Source organism: Uranotaenia lowii, chromosome 2 (assembly GCF_029784155.1).
Source record: "Uranotaenia lowii strain MFRU-FL chromosome 2, ASM2978415v1, whole genome shotgun sequence".
Classification (NCBI taxonomy): Eukaryota; Metazoa; Arthropoda; class Insecta; order Diptera; family Culicidae; genus Uranotaenia; species Uranotaenia lowii.
This window is the reverse complement of record NC_073692.1, coordinates 192,363,007-192,388,024: the sequence shown is the minus strand read 5'-3', so window position 1 is coordinate 192,388,024 and position 25,018 is coordinate 192,363,007. Positions and strand designations below refer to the sequence as shown.

At 35.7% G+C, this 25,018-nt stretch overlaps 2 protein-coding genes and 3 long non-coding RNA genes across 9 annotated transcripts; 3 read left to right on the top strand and 2 right to left on the bottom strand.

Annotated features, from left to right (window-relative positions):
- The first annotated feature begins 1,491 nt into the window (after window positions 1–1,491).
- LOC129749812 (uncharacterized) lies at window positions 1,492–3,631 on the top strand. 2 transcript variants are annotated; one of them, XR_008738172.1, is made up of 6 exons: window positions 1,492–1,663; window positions 1,729–2,056; window positions 2,125–2,380; window positions 2,487–2,608; window positions 2,675–2,995; window positions 3,185–3,631. It is a non-coding gene; the product is annotated as an uncharacterized LOC129749812 (long non-coding RNA). The 2 variants fall into 2 exon arrangements; XR_008738171.1 differs by having other exon boundaries at window positions 1,493–1,663; window positions 2,490–2,608.
- Window positions 3,632–9,811: 6,180 nt separating this feature from the next.
- Window positions 9,812–24,728, top strand: LOC129749814 (uncharacterized). Of its 2 annotated transcripts, none has more exons than XR_008738173.1 (3): window positions 9,812–10,075; window positions 10,134–10,267; window positions 24,516–24,728. It is a non-coding gene; the product is annotated as an uncharacterized LOC129749814 (long non-coding RNA). The 2 variants fall into 2 exon arrangements; XR_008738174.1 differs by lacking the exon at window positions 24,516–24,728 and adding an exon at window positions 21,298–21,517.
- On the bottom strand, window positions 10,574–21,615 carry LOC129749808 (uncharacterized). Of its 3 annotated transcripts, XM_055744903.1 has the most exons (7): window positions 18,843–21,615; window positions 16,247–18,578; window positions 12,030–16,133; window positions 11,536–11,703; window positions 11,241–11,446; window positions 11,049–11,184; window positions 10,574–10,781 (listed from the first exon to the last, which is right to left on the bottom strand). In XM_055744903.1, exons 1-2 carry the CDS (start codon window positions 18,870–18,872, stop codon window positions 17,052–17,054), a joined length of 1,557 nt encoding a protein of 518 aa, XP_055600878.1. In that variant the 5' UTR covers window positions 18,873–21,615; the 3' UTR covers window positions 10,574–10,781; window positions 11,049–11,184; window positions 11,241–11,446; window positions 11,536–11,703; window positions 12,030–16,133; window positions 16,247–17,051. The 3 variants fall into 3 exon arrangements, with proteins under 3 accessions (XP_055600878.1, XP_055600876.1, XP_055600877.1); XM_055744901.1 differs by having other exon boundaries at window positions 11,536–16,133; XM_055744902.1 differs by having other exon boundaries at window positions 11,323–11,446; window positions 11,536–16,133.
- On the top strand, window positions 12,088–12,708 carry LOC129749810 (uncharacterized). Its single transcript, XM_055744905.1, has 3 exons — window positions 12,088–12,159; window positions 12,222–12,306; window positions 12,368–12,708. Exons 1-3 carry the CDS (start codon window positions 12,135–12,137, stop codon window positions 12,660–12,662), a joined length of 405 nt encoding a protein of 134 aa, XP_055600880.1. The 5' UTR covers window positions 12,088–12,134; the 3' UTR covers window positions 12,663–12,708.
- Window positions 23,568–24,954, bottom strand: LOC129749811 (uncharacterized). Its single transcript, XR_008738170.1, has 3 exons — window positions 24,361–24,954; window positions 24,106–24,297; window positions 23,568–23,952 (listed from the first exon to the last, which is right to left on the bottom strand). It is a non-coding gene; the product is annotated as an uncharacterized LOC129749811 (long non-coding RNA).
- Window positions 24,955–25,018: the final 64 nt, after the last annotated feature.

The window sequence follows — 25,018 nt, the reverse complement described above, 5'->3', positions numbered from 1 at the left end:
GAAAAGCTATTTTTCAGGTAAGTTGGATTGAAGTTGTTTCCGCCTGCTGCTTATTCGGTAGTCAAATTTTTTAACGTTCTAATTGCTTATAATATTTTATGTTTCTAATTTAATTTTAATTTCATTTTAGTGTCGGCCAATGCGCTCTTCTATGCAGCCCGAGTACGGCGCCGGGGGAACTTTCCTTGCTGGTGGCTGGAGACGCTACGGAACTGCATAGATTCCGGATCTGATTTGCCAATGTCTGTAGACGCACCACTTCATTCATCATAATGTTGAAAAGCTACGAAAGCTGGATCAGAGGAATCCCCTGAGAGGATTAATAAAAAAAAACCCTGTATGCCGTAAAAGTAAGTTTGAAAATAAAACAAATAGTGAAATTCAATGACAATTCCAACTCAATCCGAAAATCCAAAAAATATAAAATTTCCTTTTGGTGCGTCCGCCATTATCGCGGATCCCATACGGTACGGTTCCCATAAACATCAGTATAACGCTGGAAGAACATTTTGTGGAATCGTATCATAACTGTTACTGTAAACGTTCAGTTACAAGTGCACTTCAAGGATAACTGTAACTATAACGGTTTGGAATTCTAAATATGTTTCCATGAGCGGTTTTGGGAAGTTATCTCAACTATTTGTAAAACAGTTCTCCCATACAGAAGTTTTAACAGTTTTAAACAGTAACATAACTTAACGCCATATTCAACAGACCGTCGTTTTGGAATTCAAGATAAGTGGAATGTTTTTAATGGTTTCAGATATCATTTTCTAAACGTTTTTTTACGCTGTTTCTTATCGTTTTATAACTACTACAGGAACAGTTATGTTACAATATTTTCGTATTCGGGAAGTGTTTTCAGTCCAACAAAGAGAGTTCAATTTTTAGTTCATAAGGTCAAACTCAGCTTTGCTCCCTCGCCGAAGGAAAAAAAAGGATCAATTTTGAGTTCGAACTCCATTTTGAACCATCCCATGAGGAAAAAGGGTACTTAACTTTAAGTTCATAGAATCGAACTATGTTTAGAACCTCGGTCGTACTTAATTTTGAGTTAAAATAAAAGAGCGTGTTGTTGTTTGGTTTTGTTGATGTTTTTGCTTGAGTGTTTTTGGCTTGAGTGCAGGGATGCCAGGTGTTGAGGAGTAAAAATCTGGACAATTTTGAAAAAAGTCTGTGTGTCTGTGCATTGGGCAAATCACAAATTTCGTCATAAACAAGTTATTTGACGATGCATGTGAGCGGGGGAGGGGGGGACGGGGGTGTTTAAATAATGAAAAAATCTCGATGAGATTGAACAAAGAACTTTCCATTATGAATGTAGACTCACAGCAATCAAAATAGCACTAGAAATAACCCGCATAATCAAATATCATACACCTTATCATCAGTATTATTCTGTTCTGATTACATGAATAGTGAATATTCGAGTAATCGTTCTAAAATCTTCTTATTTTTGACACACTTTTCCATTTTTCATGTGTCTTCGCTTGAAACCGTTAAAAAATATTTCTGAAAGATACCAGTAATAATCCATAAAACAAAACTCAGGATGAACCTGAGTGTGTCTTCACTGTCAACAAAGCAAACTAAAAAGAACACAAACAAAAATAATATGAAGTGTGCGGATACTCCAGTTTTTTTTTAAATTATCTTGTGAAACGTAAGTTTTAAGCAATTTTATTATGCATTAACTGTTTTTAAATATGATTCAATATATTTTTCTAGAGCCAAACATATCTGAAATCTCAAAGGTGCACCGCAAGCTGACGAAACTACTTCTGATAATCCGGTCGGGAAATGCAGGAACCGGCATTTGATTGATTCGCTTTTGCAATAGATTCACCAAAGATCGGCCGGAAGATAAACCAGAAGTCTTTCCCCCCTAGGGCCAGGGGAGGCTGCATGCCAGTCTGGTAACATCATGCTGACCGAAGTTGTGGCGGGAACAGAGGAAGTTTGCGGTTTCGCGGCAAATTTCGTTTGCTCCAGGATCCAACTAGCTAACAGCTTCCGAGAGATTGTTTTGAAAATCCCGATGCTCTGTGCGCCTGCCGTAAGTATCCAGTGTCTCCATTTCAATTTTCTTATCCCATCGTAATTCTTTTGTTTTGTTTCAAACAGGGCCGGGTCAATAACAAAAAATAGGCAACTGAGAGCTGTTTGTTAAATATCCTGAACTTCCGTAATATGCCGCAGGTTGGTGCTTGTTGCCATTTACAATCGGAGAACCATTACCTACACCTACTCGTCACCTAGGACGATTGATAAACTGGGATGAAATTCATGAAAGCCACGACTACCAGACGAGTCTTAAGCGATGGGAACTTTCGGAAATACGACGTGGCCCGCGGAAAGGATGTGTTTCACAGAAGGCAGGGTGAGTATTTAGACATCTATCTAGGATAGTTAACGCCAGCGGCAAATTTTAATCAACTTTTTGAAGCATTATAAAATCTTATAAAAATTGTGTTTTTATCGCCTAGCAGGCCTCCAGTTATTCATAGAAGTTGTTAGGAATCTGATCGAGTTTGCATGTGTCTGGGCATTTTATTCAGGGCAAGGAAATCATTGAAGAGGATCGGTACCCGAAGGTATCATTTAGATGGTGGGTATCTTTTTATTATCCTTAATGGCAAATTGTTCTGATTAAAACACACTTGAATTCTTCTAGGAATCGCACCACGCTTACTAGTCCCAGATGTCGGTCAAAAAGATGTTAATAGTTTTTCGTACCATCCGGGCAAGAATAATCGATATATAGAATCTTACCTGGCAGAAATATGACATTCGCAGTGACGGAATAGTTCACCTCTACAGTAATTCAATGCTTAAATGGATGTTTTGAATATATCCCAAGAATTTAACAACACAACATGATTTGTCAATCACGAATCTGCTTGATTGATTGAGCCAAAAAATGTTTGCTACTAATGGGAGTTTTATTACGCGAAGCAAATAACAGATATCTATCGGTATTTCGAGATACAAAAAGGTAAGAATTAATTTAGTTTTATTAACACAAATTCTAGAGTTTTAAATTTGAAATCCATAGGTATTACAGATCAAATCAATCGAATCATAATCAACGAAATTTAAAATATTAATTTGCTATTTGAAAATATAAAAATTTATTTTGCAACACCAGAAAATCATATCATAAAACATAATTTTTGTGTTACAGATTCTGGACGACTTCAAACGAAACACGAGGAATAAAATTAACTTCCTGTTTATTCGTTCGCCAGTCTTGGCTCAGGTTTTCTGGACTCCCGAATACGATCAGCGAGAAGGAAGGACTCGCGTCCAGGTCGATTCCGGATTCCCTATGTCGAATCGAATCAGCCTGCCATGAAACATGCCAAGCGTCAATAATAAGCGCAGGTGAGCAATCTTTTTTTTTAATTTTCTCTCAAAATCATTTGAACTTTACATCGTTTAAGCATACTCAATATATTTTGTCTTAATTGTTGAAGTAGGTAGATCTCTGTTTGAATGAAGCCAAGCTTGAAATAAAAGTTTATTAAAATCTTCAAGTTTTTCGATAGAAACGATTTAAAAATACAAAGTTTGTTGGAACGAATGGATCTAGATAAGAGATGTGTTCAAAAAATCAATAACAATAAAACCACACCCGTAACCGAAACGTCTGTTTTTTTTATATTGTTTTAAATATCATGAAATATCCATAATAATCTACAACTATTCATCGAATCTTCCATTTTTATTGATTTTCATTTAAATAATTTTAATTTTAATAATTGTATCAAAAGCACACGATATGTTGTATCGTTATTTTTTTATGAGAAAATCATTAAGAGAAGATTCCACGTATGATACAACTCGCTCGGAACGAGTAGAAAAAAGCAAAAAAAATGAATGGTTACTCTACTTAACAACCCGTTCCCTGTATCGTTAAGTGCGTCCAAACGATTCCATTTCATGAAAAAATGATAAGCCTTATCTTATATTAATAATCCAAAACTATAAAAGTAATCTTCTGGGTGTCTTGGGAAGAAGATAATGGGAATAGTCACTGTATAATACTGATTCATGCGGGAATTGAAACAAAAAATAATTCAAACTTCGTAATTTGTACACTGCAAAAAATCGACATATTGGGGATATGTGTTTGCCTTATAGATTTTTGCAATGTGATTCCCATTTGGAAATAACGTGCCCACACAGATAGAATTCAAGGTAATAATTTTTATATGCAACACATAAATATTATAATAAGCACATTGTATCCAATTATACAATGTGCATTCTTATATTATTTATTGTTGATTTCATTGACATGAATATGGTCCTTACTGAGCATAACTCGTACATGTTTCGTGGTCCTATCCACCGGAAAGGAAGTAGAATGTCTCCACCGTAAAATCAACAGCTGAGACCTCGATGCGGCCAAGCGACGATCATTCCTCGGCGGCCCGTTTGTCCAACATATTCCCCTGGAGCACCATATCGACGGTTTTGATCGCAGCCAGGCTCCTGAATCTGCAAAATTATACTCTATTTTTAAGCATGCTTGAAAAATCATAATTACTATTACCTTACCTTCTCTCGACAACCGCTTTTCACCGGGATTTCTTATGTAACGGCGGAACATATTTCACTCTGGCCTACTAAAGCAGTAGTCAGAGCTTCCTGCTTCCAGCTTCCTGCGGGGGAACAGATCAATCAATAAAAGATTCATTGCTTTATTTGTTACCTAGTAATACTCACCTAATTATTGTATTTTAATCGCTATGATGAAACTTAAAACGGGTACGCCAACTGTTTCTCGGCCATTTTGAAAAAAATATTTTCGAAGATGAAATTTATTGAATTTATGTCTAAATATCTTATAAACTTCATATGTTGAACATAAATGTTATGTGTGACATATGAAATTTATTGAATCTATGTGTAAATATCTTATAAACTTCATATGTTGAACATAATTGTTATGTGTGACATATGAAATCTAAGCGTTGAGAAATTTTAAAGACGTATGTGTGGGAAAACATACATTCAAAGTGTGGATTTGGTTGAGTGTACGGATTCTAAATCTGGATTAGAAAGTACACGGAAAATAATAAAAAGGTAAAATTTACCGAGTTAGCAAAGGTGAACGCTCGTGAAAGCCAAAAAGGTAACTTCTACCTCTTCGAGGTGAAACTCACCTCACAGTGAGGTAAAATTTGCCTGAATCGAGGTTGGAAAAAAGGTACAATTCACCGAGGAAAAAGGTGAATCCAAAAAAGGTAAATCTTACCTCGTAGCGAGGTGAAGTTCACCTGAATTGAGCTGAATAAAAAAGTATAATTCACCTAGAAAAAAAGGTAAAACCAAATAAGGTAAAACTTACCTCGTAGCGAGGTGAAGTTGACCTGGATTGAGCTAAACAAAACGGTACAATTCTTCTCGAAAAAAGTGACTATTCGCCGAACCCGTTTATTGAGGTTAAGCTGTTTTGTCATTCAGGAACAAGTTTTGCTTTGTGCATAATATGTGAAAATCGGAATAGAATGGTAAGTGTTTTCTTAGATATCATTTTGTTGTGCTGGTTCTCGTCATAATACATTGCTTTTGTTTCAGATCGACCCATAGAGCTTATAGCATCCTCCAGCCGGAAAAGCCGAACCTGACCGGATTAGCCGAACAGAGGAGGTCATGAATGTACGCAACGCAGGAGTATTCAGCGGCCATGGCGGCTCGGAAGAACGTGAAGCCGAATTACCAGTCCCTATTTATCTCCAATAAATATAATTTTCGATAGAATTTTGTATTTTTTTTATTCTTATTTAAGAAACCAATCAAACCAACCAGCATTTACCTTTTAAATCAGTAAATGGGAAAACGGTATTATTTACTATTTTGCTAGGTGATTGCGAAAAAGGTAAAATATACCTTTTTGCTTGGTGGATGAAAAAAAGGTAAAATTTACCTCGAAAGAGGGGTGGAAAAAATTCACCTCGCAAAAAGGTAAATTTTACCTTTTTTTTATTTTCCGTGTATTAAAAACCAAAAAGTAAAAAAAAATTACATAGTTGCAGATATGTAAGAAGCCCTCGTGACCGTGAAATTTCAAACTTTGGATATAGTTTTATTGGTTTTATTCGGTTAAACTATTTTATTACAGATTTTTGTAGGTTATCCTAAAAAAATTTTAAAAAATTCAATTACAATTTAGATATTTTTTTTGAAAATCAGGCCAATACAATACATTTAAATAGTGAACCTTCATATAAGAGAAGACATCTGATCCCTCTTAAAATAAAATATGTGGCAACATCGCCGAAATATTGGACAAAAAAAATCCCCAGCACTGTTTTCTGGCTCAATGTTCAAGCTCTAAAGTGAACGCTCCTTCAATCCAACAAAACAACATTGAACTCGATGCCCGAAGGATCGCGATAAACGGTATGAATGACTTGAATTTCGTTAATAATTAGGGGAGGAGCGGGCTATATGCGCCTATTAAGCAGAACACTGATTTTATCAAATATCACATTGAATATGTGTACAAAAACTATATACACGTGTGCAGGCATCTGTTTTCTATACATTGGAGTAATTTTTATTTTAAAATTTCTTTCTGTTTCCAAGAAAACGATTTTATTATAAGTGTTGTGTAAAATGCCGAATCTCAAACCGTGCGGGCTAAATGCGCCTATTTATGTTTTGAACAAAATTTCTGTTTTTTTTAGCTATATTATCGTAGAATTTCATTGAAACTGCTAGAAAGTAATAATTTCCGTATGACAAAGCTGAAGTTTCATAAAAATCTATGTATATTAAAACTTTATGGAATAAAACAAAAGTAAGGGTTGCCATACTATGGAGGCAGTTTATCCATGAGAAAAATTTTATCAAATCTGTTTTTAGATCTTCAATTCTCTCTGAGGATGTTATTCAAAGCTTAGATTTGAAGGTTCAATGATAAAAATCGTTTATTTATTCTATTTAACCTGTTATTTTAGGATGGAGGCATTTTACAAACATGATGGAGGCATACAAAAACACTATTATTCCACTATATAATCATTATTAAACCTCCACAAAAGCTGAAATATGTTTAATTTCTTAAGTTCATTTGAGTAAGAAACAAAAACCATCCTAGTTTTTGTTTTAAGCTTCTTTACGTATAATTTTTAAAAGTTGAAATATTACATCGAAATGTATCAAAACCTTGTATGATTTTTTAAATTTTTTTGAGTTTGTAAATTCATAAAATTCTTTCTTGCCTTATGTTCTAAGCGTATCACCCTCAAAATGCATTGGTCAGATAAGCTGTCTAGTCAGCCATTTCATCAAACAGCCGTAGGGTCATTTAACCCGATAGGCCCATTTAGGAAACCTTTCCCCTAGTTAGTTTTCTAACTAGAAACACGATTAAGCATTGAAAAAAATTGCACCTAATCATAAATCCATATGACCAGCTAAAAAAATTATGTGTTTGAACTATAACAACAATCACAATACCTTCCTTGGTTGAGTTTTCAATAAGAAAGGTAAAAGCTCTGGGACAAAATGCTTCACGCAGAAAAATATCTTGTAAAAACAATCAAATTTGGATCAAAAATAATAAAAATTTTGGTTGGGAAAAAGCACAAATATAATTCAGATTATATCGACAAAATAAAATGATCGAAAATGAACTTATCATCCTTGTTGAAACAATATAGGCCCTTTTTGAAAATGATCCAGAATTTTTAGCAAAATAGCAAAAATTTTGGGTAAAACGTAAAAAGATTTTTGGACTGAAAAAAAAAATATTTTCATTTCTTTATAATTCGGTATCGAATTTTGAATACGGCGAATGCGCCAACTGTAAACAAATCCAGATAATCACATAAATGCGTTAAACTCTTTATTTTACATCCGAAAATATGATCTCCTTTTGATTTTTCTTATTTTAGTGAAGTTTAATTTAATTTTTTAAATAAGGCGAATAGCTTTTTTTATGAGTGTGTAGTCCCACAGTTCATTCGCCCATTTCCCCTCAAAATTTCGTCGCGAACAAAAGGGCCAATAGTTATTTCGAGATGGAAAAAGGGCATTGAAGTTTTTGAAATTTGTTTTCCCAGGACGAGGAGAACCACAAATCAGCATTTATAAGATCGTTAAATGTGCTAATGTGTTGAAGTGATCATTTGGACCCGCTTTTAAGCCGAAATTTGCTTGAATATTGCTTATTTAATGAGTGATCCAAACGGCGAACAGTCATTCTGCAATTCAAAAGGGCGCTCCAATTAGGCGAATGAACAAAATGAGAGCACCAGTCTGTGGTAAAAGGGCCCACAGTTATATTTATTAATTTTTTGAAGTAATAAGTACGGAAAAGCTACCCGAATAGCAAAACATTGTGAAAAAACCATGAATTTCATCCTCACACTACCATGGATCTTATGGTTGGCACTATGAATATCATGGTACAAGAAACCTTGAATAAACTGTCAAATTCATCGTTTTTGACATTGGAATTTATGGTTCTGGCAAAACTTACCATGAAAAAAGGGGGTCGTTAAGCAACTTAACAATGAAAAAATCAACTTTTCTCCATACATTTCAAAACACAAAAGGATATAGTTTATGGTTATTTCAGCTTCCATTTTTTAATGGAAGAATCGTGATATTCATTTTACTTTCATTGTTTTAAAGGGAAAATTTTTTCATGGTGTGATTGTTTTGCTCATCTTGCATAATTTGATTAAATAAAAAAACAAAGTTTCATTTTCTTAATTTAATTTATTTATTCATGAATATTCCATTCCATTCACGTTACACTTTACACGTTCACGAATGTTTCTGAGGGGATTCCATCTCAAGTACACACTTCACTACTGCAATTTCAATATAGGCACTTTCCAGCTGACATCCGGATCTGCCTCTAGCTGGATTTAGTAGCGAATCATTTTCCAAAACCTCGTAAGTTTTTCCTGGAAAAAAATATATCATAAGATTCAAGGAAGTTCAATTGATTATCTGATAAAACTTACCATATTAATAACGTTTACCGTAGCGAGCCCTCGGACGAATTTCGGTTTGGTTTTAAAACAGCCTAAAACAGCGAACAACACGCCAACAAAAATGAAAATATTCAATTTGACAGCAAATGATACACGCTCATTTCAAAATCCCACTAATTGGATAAGACATACAGTGAATTATTATGTTTCTACCGTAGTATTCACAGTTATTGTCATAGTCATGGTGATTTCACCATCATCTACAAATTTTACTACTAAAAAAGATCTTAATTTTACATTGACATTCATTGTTAGAATGAATATCATTGTTTAATTATTGTATCACCATAATCTTGGCTATTCGGGTATATTGATCGATCGGGTGATGAAATTAAATCAATTTGAAAGCGTTTTAGCGACTTATTTAGGAAAATGAGTGTACGCAGCTAAATAGGAAATTGATTTTATTTTCTGAAACTTGGAATGCGTTTTTCTCAAAACAAAGGTCTTGGCGCATTCGCCGTATTCAAAATTCGATACCGAATTATTTCGGTTTGATTAATGTAAATCAATATATCAAGCGTAACATTTCATAAGGGCGAAACTTGCAGTTACCTCGAAACGAGAAAAACGCGTTCGAAATTTTGGAACACAAATTTAAATCCTATTTAGTAATGAATTAACCAAATATCAATCTTTTTGCGTAAGAATAAAAAAAATGTGAAGGTTTACAGTTCCTGATACTTATATTTTCAAAATTGTTTTCCGTTTTCAAAAAAATCCACTTTTAATGTGTTCCGCCCTTTTGAAATTGCTTTGTGAGTTACGCCTCTCACCAATACGGACCAATGAGTTTTGACAAACTAGATTCGTCCGCAAGATAAGACTGTTTTTATTTACGTTTGAAGTTACGCCCTACGATTCCAAATCTTACAAAAAGGTTTTAAAACTTGTAAAGCTTCGTCGGCAGTTCAATATCGCCTTAAAATATTGCAGTGGCATGTGCTACATAACAAAAAAAAACAGGCTTAATTAGAAGTGTGCGGATTTCAGTGGGATTTTGCAAACAAAACAACGCGGGTGAAGAAATACTTTGACGGAGACTTTGAAATACGGTGAGTAAAATATTTTAGTTTCTATTTTCAAATGCTCATATTTTTTAACTACTTTCAGGATAGTTTTTGAACCCAACGCTTTTCCACTATACATATAAACTGTTTCTGAAACGCTATTGTCGAAAAGAATGGATTTGGATTCCCTAGGAGCAGATTAAGGTTGATTGCAACAGGAGCCGACATGGACAGAAGGTGTAGCGTTATAATTATTTATGTCTGGTTATTAAATTTTGAGCGTGTAGTGTTTATATACACGGTAACAAAAGTTACTCTAATCTGTATAAAAATCCATACAGTTTCAAGAAAAGTGTCTCCACTTAGTTTTAAGTTTGGGCTCTGTACGCATAGCGTGTGCAAAAAGCTTTTATACATTTCAAGCTTTCAGCCAGTTGCTCAATTCTGTATATTTTGCAGGGATGCCAGAATTTAAATAATTAAGTTTTCTCCAAAATGAAAAAAAAATCAGCAAACAAAAATCTTGAAAATAATTTAGTCGTTATAATTCTTTATTAATAAACACATTTTGATACATAGTTACACTGCAAAAAACATATAAAAATTACAAAACATAAAACTTAAAATGGAAATGGCGCTTGAGTGGTGATTGATGGATCGTCATTATTTATCCAATTTCATCGTAACCTGTTCTCCAGCAATGGATTTTTGGGTCTATCTGGGGACTCACACGAAACAGTGAACGCAATATCTAAAAAAAAGATCGTTTTAATTAATTAAAGCTGAAATTATAATGAATGTTAAAAACAAGAATTGATTAGCCAATTGATTCTGAAATTTTAATTTTAACAAGCATAACATAACTTTTGGATGTTAATAAATATAGTTATCATGTAAAGTGTAAGCTTGCGAATTAATATCGTTGTAACTAAAAAATTCGGTCTAAATATTGTTTTAAATTTAAATTCAATTCAGGTATCAGTTAGAAGATTTTGATTTTTAATTTAGTTTCAATTACCGTTTTACAGTTGCTGTCCTGTGATAATTCCTATCTCCCATATCATTTTTTTTAATGTTCAGCGGAGCCTCTTTCTTGTGGTGGTCACCACTTCCTAGATGGGTTCACATGCTTCACATTCTCAACTTTTTGTAGTCTACAAAGAAAAATATAAATAAATATTACCATCGGAAGGAGAAGGAATCCATTAACTTTTGCTCGTTTTGCTTTTGACTGTTCCTTTGGAAAATGAATTTTTGCTCTTGTCCAGCCGCTGTGCAAATTGGGTTCTTACTTTTTTGATCCACTTGCGTTGGGTTTCGGTTGTTGTCCACTAACGGCCGTATCATGCTTCTTCACGTTACGCCGCGCTGTTGATATGAAATCAATCTCTATAATAGAACTTTGTCTGTCAATCTCTATAATAGAACAAAGACAAAAAGTAATTTAAAAATTGTTCAGCTCCGGAAATGCAACGAAAAATTCGGACTTTTGTATATTTACTTACTTAACCGGGACTCAAAATTACAGCATTCAGCCAACGAGCAACAAATTCATGCTTACATGAATGACCATCAACTAACCATGTAGCGCGCAAAATTTCTTAAAATTTTATAATTCTACTTCGGTCGTACTGCCTCCATCGGAAAGCTTCTGCAATTTGCTGTTGGCATCCCTGTTTGACGAAATTCCAAAAACAACAACTTTTTATACAGAATTGCCTAAACGATGTAAATTATTTAGCTACTTTTGTATTTTGGTTACCCAAATTTAAATACGGGATATACATTTTTTTAGTATCAGACGATTAGTTAAAACTAATGCGTAATCAAAACACATTTTATGAGTAGCTGAGTTTTTCCGTGTAGTTTGAGCCAAAATTCAGTCTTGATAATTCAGAGTGTACCTGTCAAACGCACACATGGGAGGACAAAAGCAAAACAAGAATGGAAAAATACAAAACAAAACAATTATTGACGAATCAAAGAGTATCCCGCCAACCTGCATCATCCTAGAGCCGGAGCTAGCAGAGCGCAGAGATCTTCATCGTTGGTCATGATAAGTGCCTGGCGGAAGAAAAATCGGAAACAGAAAAGATAAAGAAAAATGATCCGGATCCAACAGTGCGAGGGTGAGTGAAACCAATCATAACCTCCCTTCAGAATGTGCTTCGTCATGATATTGGATTTGCAGGAACCAGCATAGAGGCGCAGCTCCGTCGAGATCCGGGGAATAGGCGGTGGCAAGTAAACCGGATCGAAATCAACGACCCCATTGGGTGAGTTATTGTTTATAATACTGCACGAACCAATATTTATGCCACGCTTGATGATCGACAGGGTCGTTTTTTGGGGCCCAACCGTTGTTGATGAGCGAAATTCCCGCCTTGAGCCAAGCAGCCAGCATTTGGCCAACAGACCCAGCTGCAGGCAGTCGGAGGTGCTCCGGGCAGTTGAGGTGCGCCCGTGGAGCAGTGTTGCCAGTTCCTGTGATAGTCGTCCCGACGCAAAAGCTGTGATATTCCTGTGCCGAACCAACTGTGATAAGGATGTTGTTCGTCTTGTTTGTCAGTCTGTACACTTAAGTAGGAAATACGGGCCCGTAAGTAGGATAAATTATGTTAAGCTAGCCTAGGTTTTTAATGTGTCGTAATAGTAAAAATGTAAAAATCGCTACAAGATTTGGGTTTTGAGTGTTTGTGTTTTGGGTAATAGTTAGCCGTGCAGCACACACTGAGAGTCAGTGGTGCTCAACTTGTTTCATTGGCGCCCAACACAAAAACCCACTAAATTATGCTACCGCAAAAGTTAAAATTTGTCTTGAATTTGTGATTTATGTTTTGAATTTAAGATAAATGTTGTGTTTTGGTGATTAATGCTAAGTTTTATAATGTTGTGGATTTGATACTACTTCTTATTCTTATCGATACCCACATTAAATTATTTTTTTAATCTTAGCATAAGTTTAATTAAGTTCAGCATGCAATTAAATCATTTTTTGACTCATGACCGATATTGATGTGAGATATTGTCAAAGCTATGATCGCAGAACATTATCTGTGTACTACATCGTTTATCGTTACAAAAACACCATACACCGATCGGGTAAATTCGAACAATCGTCAAGCGCAGTGAGTAGAAGCATAATCCACCACCTCCTCGCTTGATGACAATCCAGCTACGTACATTACTAAAGGTACTTAACAAAGAAGCAACTGTCTTCACCAAAACACGCATTGCGGGAACACACATCCAGATTGCCGAAAGGGCACTTAACGGACTCGAGCAACTCAGAGCGTCTTCGCAGAATGGGTGAGGCCTGCCCGTCGCGGAAGTACGCAAAAATCGCTGCCAAACATCTCAACGTGAGTCAACGCAGCACGAAAACATAGACAACGTAGGAGAAATCCAGAAGCAGAATAGTGGAGGCAGAAGATACTGGGACAGGCTCCTGAGCTAAAGGAGGTCAAATTTCGGACAACATTTTCCACACAACCAATCAAGTCCGCCACGGCGACACTTCGCCAAATATCGTCGTTGAGTCTCAACGGTGCACAGTTGTGAACTCATCGGCCACCGATTTCGACAACAATGCGCCATTATGTGCCTTTTGCAGGCCAGCCGTTAGTCAGGGCGGGAGAAACTGACCGTGTTCATGCGATACGCAAACACGCCGTTACTGGAACGTGACAAACCAGAAAATTTCTTGTTTAAACGTTACCTATTATTGAGAACACATGCTGAACTTATCGTCATTTTTCGGAAAGTAGTATTAAGGGGGTCGCCAAGAAAACCCTCCATTCAAAAGCAACGCGATCTGGAGGCGCGGTAAAACCTCTATTCGGGCTCTTGGCGATCAGGGAACTAAATTCTCCCTTTCCAAGGATTTGCTGCTTTCCGTGCTCTTTTTAATCACCAATTTTTAAACTCTTTATTATTTTTAATATTTGTTCATTGTTTTGTGTTTTGAGCAAATGTTTTAGTCCTTAAGCTACTGTTTTGTGTATGTAACCGTAGCGGAGGCAAGTATTTAGGAGCCGGTCAGGAACGATTCAGAGACGCTTTGCCAAGACTCGTTGGCGTTCGGTCAAGTTTTCCAGGAGTCGCTGGAGTTATTTTTTGGATTTGAGGATTTGTGTTAAGATCTGGCAAGCATTGCTGTGGCTTGCGTAGTACCGAGGTCTCCTTAGGGTGACCAGACCGATGTCTCTGATCGTTGCCTAGGATAGAGGTTTTTGAATTTTTCATGAATCGGCTGTCTCCGATTCATGAAAAATTCTTCCGTTGCGGTAGTGTATGTAGCGTTATAATTATTTATGTCTGGTTATTAAATTTTGAGCGTGTAGTGTTTATATAGTTTGAGCCAAAATTCAGTCTTGATAATTCAGAGTGTACCTGTCAAACGCACACATGGGAGGACAAAAGCAAAACAAGAATGGAAAAATACAAAACAAAACAATTATTGACGAATCAAAGAGTATCCCGCCAACCTGCATCATCCTAGAGCCGGAGCTAGCAGAGCGCAGAGATCTTCATCGTTGGTCATGATAAGTGCCTGGCGGAAGAAAAATCGGAAACAGAAAAGATAAAGAAAAATGATCCGGATCCAACAGTGCGAGGGTGAGTGAAACCAATCATAACCTCCCTTCAGAATGTGCTTCGTCATGATATTGGATTTGCAGGAACCAGCATAGAGGCGCAGCTCCGTCGAGATCCGGGGAATAGGCGGTGGCAAGTAAACCGGATCGAAATCAACGACCCCATTGGGTGAGTTATTGTTTATAATACTGCACGAACCAATATTTATGCCACGCTTGATGATCGACAGGGTCGTTTTTTGGGGCCCAACCGTTGTTGATGAGCGAAATTCCCGCCTTGAGCCAAGCAGCCAGCATTTGGCCAACAGACCCAGCTGCAGGCAGTCGGAGGTGCTCCGGGCAGTTGAGGTGCGCCCGTGGAGCAGTGTTGCCAGTTCCTGTGATAGTCGTCCCGACGCAAAAGCTGTGATATTCCTGTGCCGAACCAACTGTGATAAGGATGTTGTTCGTCTTGTTTGTCAGTCTGTACACTTAAGTAGGAAATACGGGCCCGTAAGTAGGATAAATTATGTTAAGCTAGCCTAGGTTTTTAATGTGTCGTAATAGTAAAAATGTAAAAATCGCTACAAGATTTGGGTTTTGAGTGTTTGTGTTTTGGGTAATAGTTAGCCGTGCAGCACACACTGAGAGTCAGTGGTGCTCAACTTGTTTCAAAGGTTGAATTTTAAGTGTTTAGTTATGTAGTATTGTTAGTCAGAATTGTGCGTTTTTTTTTGCTTTTGCTTTATTATTATATTGTCTGAGATAGTAAATGATAGCCCCCAGTAGAGTTTTGCAAGGGATTTCCCGAATACGAAAATATTGTAACATAACTGTTCCTGTAGTAGTTATAAAACGATAAGAAACAGCGTAAAAAAACGTTTAGAAAATGATATCTGAAACCATAAAAAACATTCCACTTATCTTGAATTCCAAAACGACGGTCTGTTGAATATGGCGTTAAGTTATGTTACTGTTTAAAACTGTTAAAACTTCTGTATGGGAGAACTGTTTTACAAATAGTTGAGATAACTTCCCAAAACCGCTCATGGAAACATATTTAGAATTCCAAACCGTTATAGTTACAGTTATCCTTGAAGTGCACTTGTAACTGAACGTTTACAGTAACAGTTATGATACGATTCCACAAAATGTTCTTCCAGCGTTATACTGATGTTTATGGGAACCGTACCGTATGGGATCCGCGATAATGGCGGACGCACCAAAAGGAAATTTTATATTTTTTGGATTTTCGGATTGAGTTGGAATTGTCATTGAATTTCACTATTTGTTTTATTTTCAAACTTACTTTTACGGCATACAGGGTTTTTTTTTATTAATCCTCTCAGGGGATTCCTCTGATCCAGCTTTCGTAGCTTTTCAACATTATGATGAATGAAGTGGTGCGTCTACAGACATTGGCAAATCAGATCCGGAATCTATGCAGTTCCGTAGCGTCTCCAGCCACCAGCAAGGAAAGTTCCCCCGGCGCCGTACTCGGGCTGCATAGAAGAGCGCATTGGCCGACACTAAAATGAAATTAAAATTAAATTAGAAACATAAAATATTATAAGCAATTAGAACGTTAAAAAATTTGACTACCGAATAAGCAGCAGGCGGAAACAACTTCAATCCAACTTACCTGAAAAATAGCTTTTCGTCGCCTGGCTGTACTGAGTACTGAGTGCGGCTCGCGGTATGCCGTCTTTTCGATACGTTAGTGTAGCTACAACACCAAAATTTCCTTGAAAATCGCTGCTGGGCTGGCTGCAATTTCATCAGTGTACTTTTTAATTAATTTCTTATTATTTTTTTTCTTCTTCTCAAAACTGGGTAGCAGTCATGACAGCTGTCATCCTGAAATTCGAGAAGTGTCAAAATTATACGAACGTTAGGAGTAATCGTTCAGGATGATTTTTACGGTTTACTTAAAAGCTATCGGTAATAGTTCAAACCGTTACCCATAACGTGACTTTTCATATAAACGTGAAAGCTTGGTATGAATCGTTTTATTCAAAATTGATTTATTTCAATTGAAAAGTTTAACTTTGGAGCTATGTTTTTATGAACAGTTACAGTTTCTGGAGGGGTTCGATTATCGTTATGATTTTTTGAGGTATAGTTTTTTCATATGCGGGTTAGAATAACAGGGAGAATGTTATTCCAGTTCAATCATGATATTCCTAGATTTTTTTGTAGTGACTAAAATTCAAGTGAAATAAAAGTTTTATCATATATGAAAAAAAACAAGTTTTAATAGAATTTGAAAGGAATAATATATTTTACAAGCACAATCAAAACTATTTACAAACTTATCATCTATATCTAACATAACTTTTATAACTAACTTTACATTTAAAACTAATATATGAAATAGCTGTACATTTACATTAACCATTAATGCTAACATGAACATGTACATATAAATGCTAACTTAGTATAAAAGACTATTCTAAATCAATATCACGATCTAGATCAGCTTCGAAATCATCTGCTGTGCATCCTTTTGGCTTTCGTCCACGCTTTTTTGGTACCATTTGTCGTAGCATTGTTTGGTAGTATGCCTTATTTGAAACGTATGGAAGAAGTTTCTTCAAATCTTCTAATTTTTCTGGTGCAAGACTGAGCGGCTCAGTAGTTATAGGGTCTAACTTTAAAAATTTGAAGCTGAAGTCAACTACCGAAAACGATTGGAATTCGTCCTCTAAATTATATTTGTAAAAAACAATTCCTGGAGCTGATGTTGTATATCGGAAGTGACAAATATCACGCAATCGAACCAGATTACCGTTATGATCAGTTTTTGGTCTGGTAAAAATGTTCAAAAGTTTTTTAAAATTTAGAAATTCCTCCTGACTCATTTCGTATACATGAAATGGGACGTTTTTATGAATTGAGGCTATGAATACAGCCCAGTCTCGAGGAGTTTCAATAGAGCCTTTATGGTTTTTTTTAGCCCTTTCTATGGCGGCATGGGCGCTATCCACTTCCATATGACTGTGTCCAGAAGTCAAAAATTTATGACTAACTTCTAAGTTTCTTTTTTCTGAGCAACATTTGAAAATAAAATTGGTGAACATGCAACAAATAATAAAATTCAAATTCTGGCCAAAACATCTATCAGAATAGTATACGGCGTACTTGATATTTACATCAAGGCCTAGTAAATCCTTCCAAAGACAAGACCCTATTTCCTGACACCCTCTTCTTGCCTTTGTTTCGTCCCACAGGTAACAATCAACCGTGTTGCCTTTGGAGGTAGTCGCAAAAATAGTAAAATTAAGTGTATATAGTTGCCTGGCATAATAGGCCATCCCACAAGTCAAATGTGGTGTTGGTAAACATTTTTGCAAGTCGAAACAAGCTGTCCTTGTTTCCGGATCAATTTTTGATTTTTGCATGTCTATTTTTTTCGCAGAATATGCAGCTGCTGCTCGAGTATGATGACGATCTCTGGCTTCAATAACCTTTTCTTTTTCTTCTTCTGTTTCTGATAATTTAAGACGCATAGCATATTTATCACATTCGTTACAGGTATCCAGTTTGGTTTTTCGAAAACTGAGGCGCATCGTTCTGAATATTTTTCTGTACGTATTGTAGTGAGTTGGCCTGAGACCATCCGTAACGCACTTTGATTTGTACAGACGGAACATTTTCGCGATATTGAGATCGCTGCTCAAATACTTTTTCTGGCTTTTCTCTCTACAATAATGTGATGAATATGCCGGAAATGAATTGATATGCGCTTTGATGTAATTGAGGTGATCTTCTGAAATGATTAGACGTGAAGTAAATTCACTTCTAAGATCATCAACAGCTAAACCGAGGCCAGTAATTAGTTTAGTAGCAATGGTCCTTGTTTTCTTATCGGTGATGTCCAAGGTTGCCATAAACATTTCCTTACAGACTCGTATCCTACCATCACGTCCGGGTAAATAATAAGTTCGAGTAAAGGATCTTCTAGAATTAAGCACCTGAAAAAATATCATTAAATTAATATTAGATAATTTAGTGTATATTTATTTGAAGAGATTATCTGGGTGTTGTCTCAGAGTAAATTGCAAATAGTTTAAAAAAAAAATCACTTGTAAATAGTTTAATCTAACTATCTCGAACTTAAAAAGAAGAAATACGACTATTGCATTCGTAGTCTAGCCATTAGCTCAGCAATGAGGTGAATGCATTATTAAACTTTGAAGAGCTTAGTTAATTTTTAATTATTATTAGTGAGTACATACCGTTGGTTTTGCTGTTGTTTTCACCGCCATGTGGTTACTAATGAATTGCTGCTGTCCGGATTCCTTCAATTTTAAAAATAAATTGAGAAGCCTTTGACGTATATGCTCAGGGTATTTTTTGAAGCATTTTAAATGGAAACAGTTGCAAGCCTTTTTTAAACTTCTGGCAGGTACAGAAGTACCATCCTTTCGGGTGTATGCTTCTCCTCTTACTTTGGCTAATCTGTTGTCTTCTTTCGTCTGCTTTTTAGATTTAACGATGTCTTCCGTGTTCAACTCCTTGAATCCCAAATCACCGGGAGCTTCATCTTCACTGCTGGCTTCTGAAGTGTAAAAAAAGTTGTATTTAGCATTCCATGTGACTTCACTTCGAAAATTTGTCCTTTTTCAACACAGATAATATTTGCAAGATAATTCTCATTTATTATTCAACCATCATTCAAACTTACCATGTTCAATCAATTCGTGTCCTTCGTTGTCAAATATTGTTTGATTTATATACTTCTCAAAGTACTCATTCAAAACGAAATCGTTCATTTCGACTGCATCCCCCAGAACAATCTCCTCCGTTTCATCGTCCACATCACCTTGGTCATCATCTGACAAAATGACGCTCTTTTGATCTTCTTTCGTGACCTCCGGATTATTAAAAGATCGTATTGCCACTGTTTTCTCTAATGTGTTTCGGCCAGGTGTACCAGCTCGACCAAAAGATGTCCGTTTAAAATTGCTCAAATTGGTAAAGAACGAGTCAGCATTTGGCAGAATGCAACTGGAATTGCCCCTTTCTGAGAGTGTTTGTTCCAGTTGTTCTATATCTGCCCTGGGATTACCGAATACTGGAGTTTTATTTAATGAAGGGTTTGAAAGTGCCACTAATGAAACAACCTGTGGTTCCCGGTGTGCAGGGTTTGTTCTAAGGTCTACACTGTAAATTTTTGCCTCGATTTCCAGCAAAAAAAATTGCTGGAAACGTTCAGCAATCGAAATTTTTGCTGGAAACCAGCAATCGGTTTTCGAATTGCTGGATTTTTCAGCATTCGGTTATGTGCTTGTCATTTTTGCTGAAAAATCAGCAATCGGTTTTCAAATTGCTGGACTCTCCAGCAATTGATCTAGTTTGCTGGAAAATCAGCAATCGAGTTGTCAATTTGGAGTTTGTTTTTGTTTCGTACGCCGAAGCAAGGTGAGATTTTATTTTATGAATTTTGATTAAATTGATATAATTATTTTATTTTCCTCTATATTCTAGCAACCAGGCATCAAGTCAAGGGTAAATTTTTATTGTACAGGTAGATATTCCATAGAAGATACTAATCAAAACTATTTTTACAGGTGGCGGATGATCAACACTTTGGCACAAAGCGGCCACCCCAGAGCCGGTGTTAGAAAGTGGTTGTAAAATAGTTGTTTTTTTTTTAAATGAATAAATCCCTTATTGAAAATGGGAGAAAATAATTGTTTTTATTGCTTACTGTATGCACAGCCAACATTAAACTTTAATTTTGAATTCAAATATAAATTTCATACTAAATACTGCCGGTTGTGTTGAAAGAAATAGCTGGTTTCCAGCAATCTGGATTGCTGATTTTCCAGCAATTTGAATTGCTGGAAACCAGCATTAACGTTTGCTGTTTTTTCCAGCAATTTAAATTGCTGGAAATTTTGCTGGAAAGTCAGCGGGACAAAAACCAGCAAAATTTTGCTGGTTTCCAGCAAAAAAAAATTTGCTGTGTAGAGCAGATGAATTATGAATCCTTTGCTTTTTGGGGGTAGATGCCGAAATATCAGCAAAAGATAACTCATTCGTTTCGGACGGAATACATTCCGTTCGTGATGTTTCCTCAAAAGGGTTTACTGATTGATTATCGTCCAATGAAACAGTTTCCGAGCTAGACAACACAAGTGCTGCTGCATCTAAAAGTTATGTGATATTTTGAAAATTAAATCATTTATTGAAATATGTTACTATATTTACCCAACAATAGTTGAAAGTTCGTGAATTCCATGGTAAAAACCAAAATTTTCGTGAAAATGCCTTTAAAATCGTACGCTTCGAAAATTCAAACAAGTTTCGCCGTTTTTCAAAACACAACAATAGTTTCGCCCGGCGTAACTCGAAAAGTGGTAGTAAAATCTCAAAAGGTAGTTTCGCCTTTTTAACATATAATTTGTATAGGCTAGTTTTTTTTAAATCTTTACCAAATTTATTTTTAGAATATTAATAGTATTACCGTCTATTGAAATCAATATATATCTCGATTTGTTTACATTTGGAAGTTTCGCCCTTATGAAATGTTACGCAAGATATTAATTTTTAAATAAGGGTTTTTTTTTCAAATGGAATAAATTTTATTACACCAATCAAAACGGCATTTTGATTTTTTATTTATGATTTCACAATATACACCATATACACTGTGTTTTTTTCTTTATGCTTTCCGCTCTCCTGTAGGGCAGATCTTCCTTCAAAAGCGGAATCTGCATCACGATCGTCTGGTATCGCATTAGTTTAAAATTTACGAACTGCGGAAGGGCGGGACCAGGAATGCAAAGGCCGATCACAGAGAACCAGAGAACGGGCCCCGAACAAATATGTGTCGAATCCGTGTGTAAGAATTTGAATCGTCGGCCATTTTAGAACCGTTAAAATTGGCCTAAAAACAGCACCATCTAGTGGCTCTTAGCTAAGTGACTTAGCTGTATGTATGTATGATTTTGACAGCTTGGCCGAGAGTTTGATACTCTATACCGCCACTTTTCAGTGACTCAGCTGTTGTTGTCGATTTTTTTTTTTTTTTTTTTTTTTTTTTTTTTTTTTTTTTTTTTTTTTTTTTTTTTGTCAACAGTTGAGAACACTCAGAACATAAACAACCAAAAACTTGCTTCCAGGTCGCACCAACACAGAGTTCAGTTAGTTTTCTTTTTTTTTGGGTGTAGAAAAAGCAACATAACGAAATTTGCAGCAGGAACTATATGCGCTTTTAACGAAATCTTTTTCTTTTGGCAATGATGCCTCATTTGGTACTCGTTTTGTATTAAGCCACTGATTTTGTTTGAGAAAAAAAAAAAAAAAAAAGCAAACATTATTTAGTTGTTTGAAGAGAAAGTTCATATAAGATTTAAATTATGTATCTGTTTTAATATAAATTATAATTTCAAAAATAGTTCAGTAAACATTTGCCGCAGCAACAATTTCTGTATGATGTGTTAATTTATGATACCCCTCTAATGGATAAACTCCACTTTTTGTTAAGGATCAAATTTTTTAATCAAATTTCACTCATAACAAAGCATTTCAAATCTAATTAATCGAAAGTATCACCACCCATCTTCGTTCGAACATTGCGTCATTTCTGTCAGGATAGGACTTCAGTACCTACTTCCGAAAATATTCGAAAATTGGAATAGCTTCCTAATATCGAATTTAGCCTCTTAGACAGAGCAAAGTAATTGTATGAAGGTTACCCGGACACCTAAGAATCCTAAGAATTTAAGGGAATATTTAGCAATAGTCATTTAAAAGCATCTTGATATCAAAATTTTATGAATTCTTCAAATATTCCCGCCTTCTATTATACTAATTACAGATATCCGATAACACCATGCGCCGAGTTTTCACTAGTCCTACCGAGATAACAACCCGAATAGCAAAGACCATGGTTTTAAGATAACTGAACAATGATTTTCAATTTAACAATCAATTTCATCGTAGTTTCTAAATATCTTTCAACCGCATTTTATTATGAAATCGCCATAATTTTCACCGTCACCGTGAAGTATATCTTAAATTCAAAATATTTCATAGTGACAGAAGTACGGTTCCACAATAACTTTCTTGTGATTATTATTGTTACAGTGTACTTCATGGTAAAATGCAAATCCAAACGTAATTTAACTTTAGCTATTTCTACACGTTCACAATTAACCGTGTAGAAGCCATTGTTTACGCGCGCATTTTCTGCGACCGATCTCGTGAGCTGGTTATTCTTTTTATCGGAACTACTTAATCCGGGCAAATTTGGAACTTTTTCGTGGATCGGAACATGATGGGCCCATCTGCGGTGGTGATGGTAAGTACTTTTATTGCATATATTGCATTAATGAAAAGACTGATAAAATTCTTTTCTTTTTAGAAGCTGACGTTATTCCGCAGTTCCAAATTCCGACGAGGGCAGCTGACTAAGGAATTAAACTGGTGGATGCCGGGAGTCGCTATGGAATGGAAGTGCGATTGCGAGTCTCTGAATTGCCGTGATTTAGTGTGTGAATAAGTGTTATGAGTAAGTGTTGAATAAAAATTTGAAACAAATTATTCGTTTTTTATTCAATTAATCTACGGAATGACAAATAAAAAAACAGGAAAAAAAAATCTCAACATGAGCAAAGATTTTTATTTCAGTGGACAAACCATGAAAATCATCGGATTTCTATGGCTTTATTGTGAAAAACTGGAAGCTGAAAGAACCATGAACTTCATATTTTTCAGCTTTCCAATGTATGGAAAATCGCCATTTTTTTCATGGTCACGCTGCATAACAATACCCCTTTTTCATGGTTATTTTCATCAAAACTATGAAATGTATGGTCGAAAAATATGAATTTCAATGTGAATTCACGGTATCGAGGACGATAATATTAATGGTCTGTGAATATGGAATTCATGGTTTTTTCACGGTGCAATCCTATTCGGGAATTTTGTGAAAGAAAAAAGAATACTGAATGAATTTTTAAATTTGTATTCATCATCGAAATTGATTCTAAATTATAAAAAAAATTCAATTAAGTCTTGATGTAGTGAATTTCATATCCACAAAAACAAACACAGGCCAAAAACTGAAAAACCATACAATTATTTTAATTCCTGATTGAGTGACTGAAAATAAATTTGGCTTTGAGTGCATTTTTCATTCGTTGAAGGTACTATCGTCTGAGCGTGTAGAAAAAATGGAAAAATAAAAGTACCGGTAACGACATCTGGTGGCTCTTAGCTAAGTTGCAAAAAATGGCGTCGTTTATTTTAAAATCACGGTTGGTATTTTTACACACGGTTGGGACTCCAGCCCGAACTCTGGTTCTCTGTGGGCCGATTACTGTTGGGTCGCGACATCTGAAAACAAAGGGGAAAATATAAAAATCAATGTTTGTGAATCAACCCCATTCAGTCTGCCTGTTTCTATGGGAAATTTTCTTCGCGCCAGGTGATTCACATGCGTATTATGAAAGGGTAAAGTTTTAGCAAATATTTGCAACTTAGACTCACCTTGATTGTAACTGATGTCCTCGGGAACAGGTTAAAATTATCGTCCCGCTGGAAGGGCTACCACTGATAAAGGCATCGCTTCAAAGCCCGATTCACTAATTCGGCATCCGATAGCTGTCGTGATTGAAGGAATGAGCTGTGTCCCTCAATTTGTTGGTAGTCCTGGTCCGACAAACCAACTTAAGTTTCGGCCTGAAAAAAAGGAAATGCGAAATTGTTTAGTTTTGATAATTAACTGAAATAAAAATAACTTACCTATAATAAAAGCAACTCTGTAGCATTCCGGAATCCGGGTTTACTATCTCCGAACGAGCGAGAAATTGACCAAATGTCGTTTTTCTGTTCGGATACATCAGGAGGCACAATTGCTTAAGCTTAATTTTGACGAGTTTTTTTTCTTTTTTTTTCAGTTGACGTTTCATCTATACACGCTTGGCCAATAAAACATATTTTTCGATTCATAACAGCCCAACTATCCATTTCAAAAATAACAAAATTGATTTTTGTTAAAACGATGCACCCCTCTTCCATACACGATGGCTTGCTTTCGACTATTTTGTAAAATTGACAAAATGTGGGATTCTGTTTCGAATCGAATTTCATATCAAAAGTACCCATTAAATGCGAATAGATAAAACAAAATTAAATAAAAAAACGTTTTGTTGATTCGACTCCCCATTCTTTTTCTGCGTGTTGGATCGATTGGAATCGATTTTGACAGTTCTTTTGCTCGATTGGAATTTTGTGTTTCAGATGTCACTTCTCTTATATACAGGTTCACTACATTTAAAGACCATTTATCAAAAATCAGTATACAATTTAAAAAACATGGGCCGATCTATCGGAAATCTGGACAAATCCTAATTTATCAGGACACCTGGTACCAATGTGGTGGAAAGAGAGGTGATGAGAG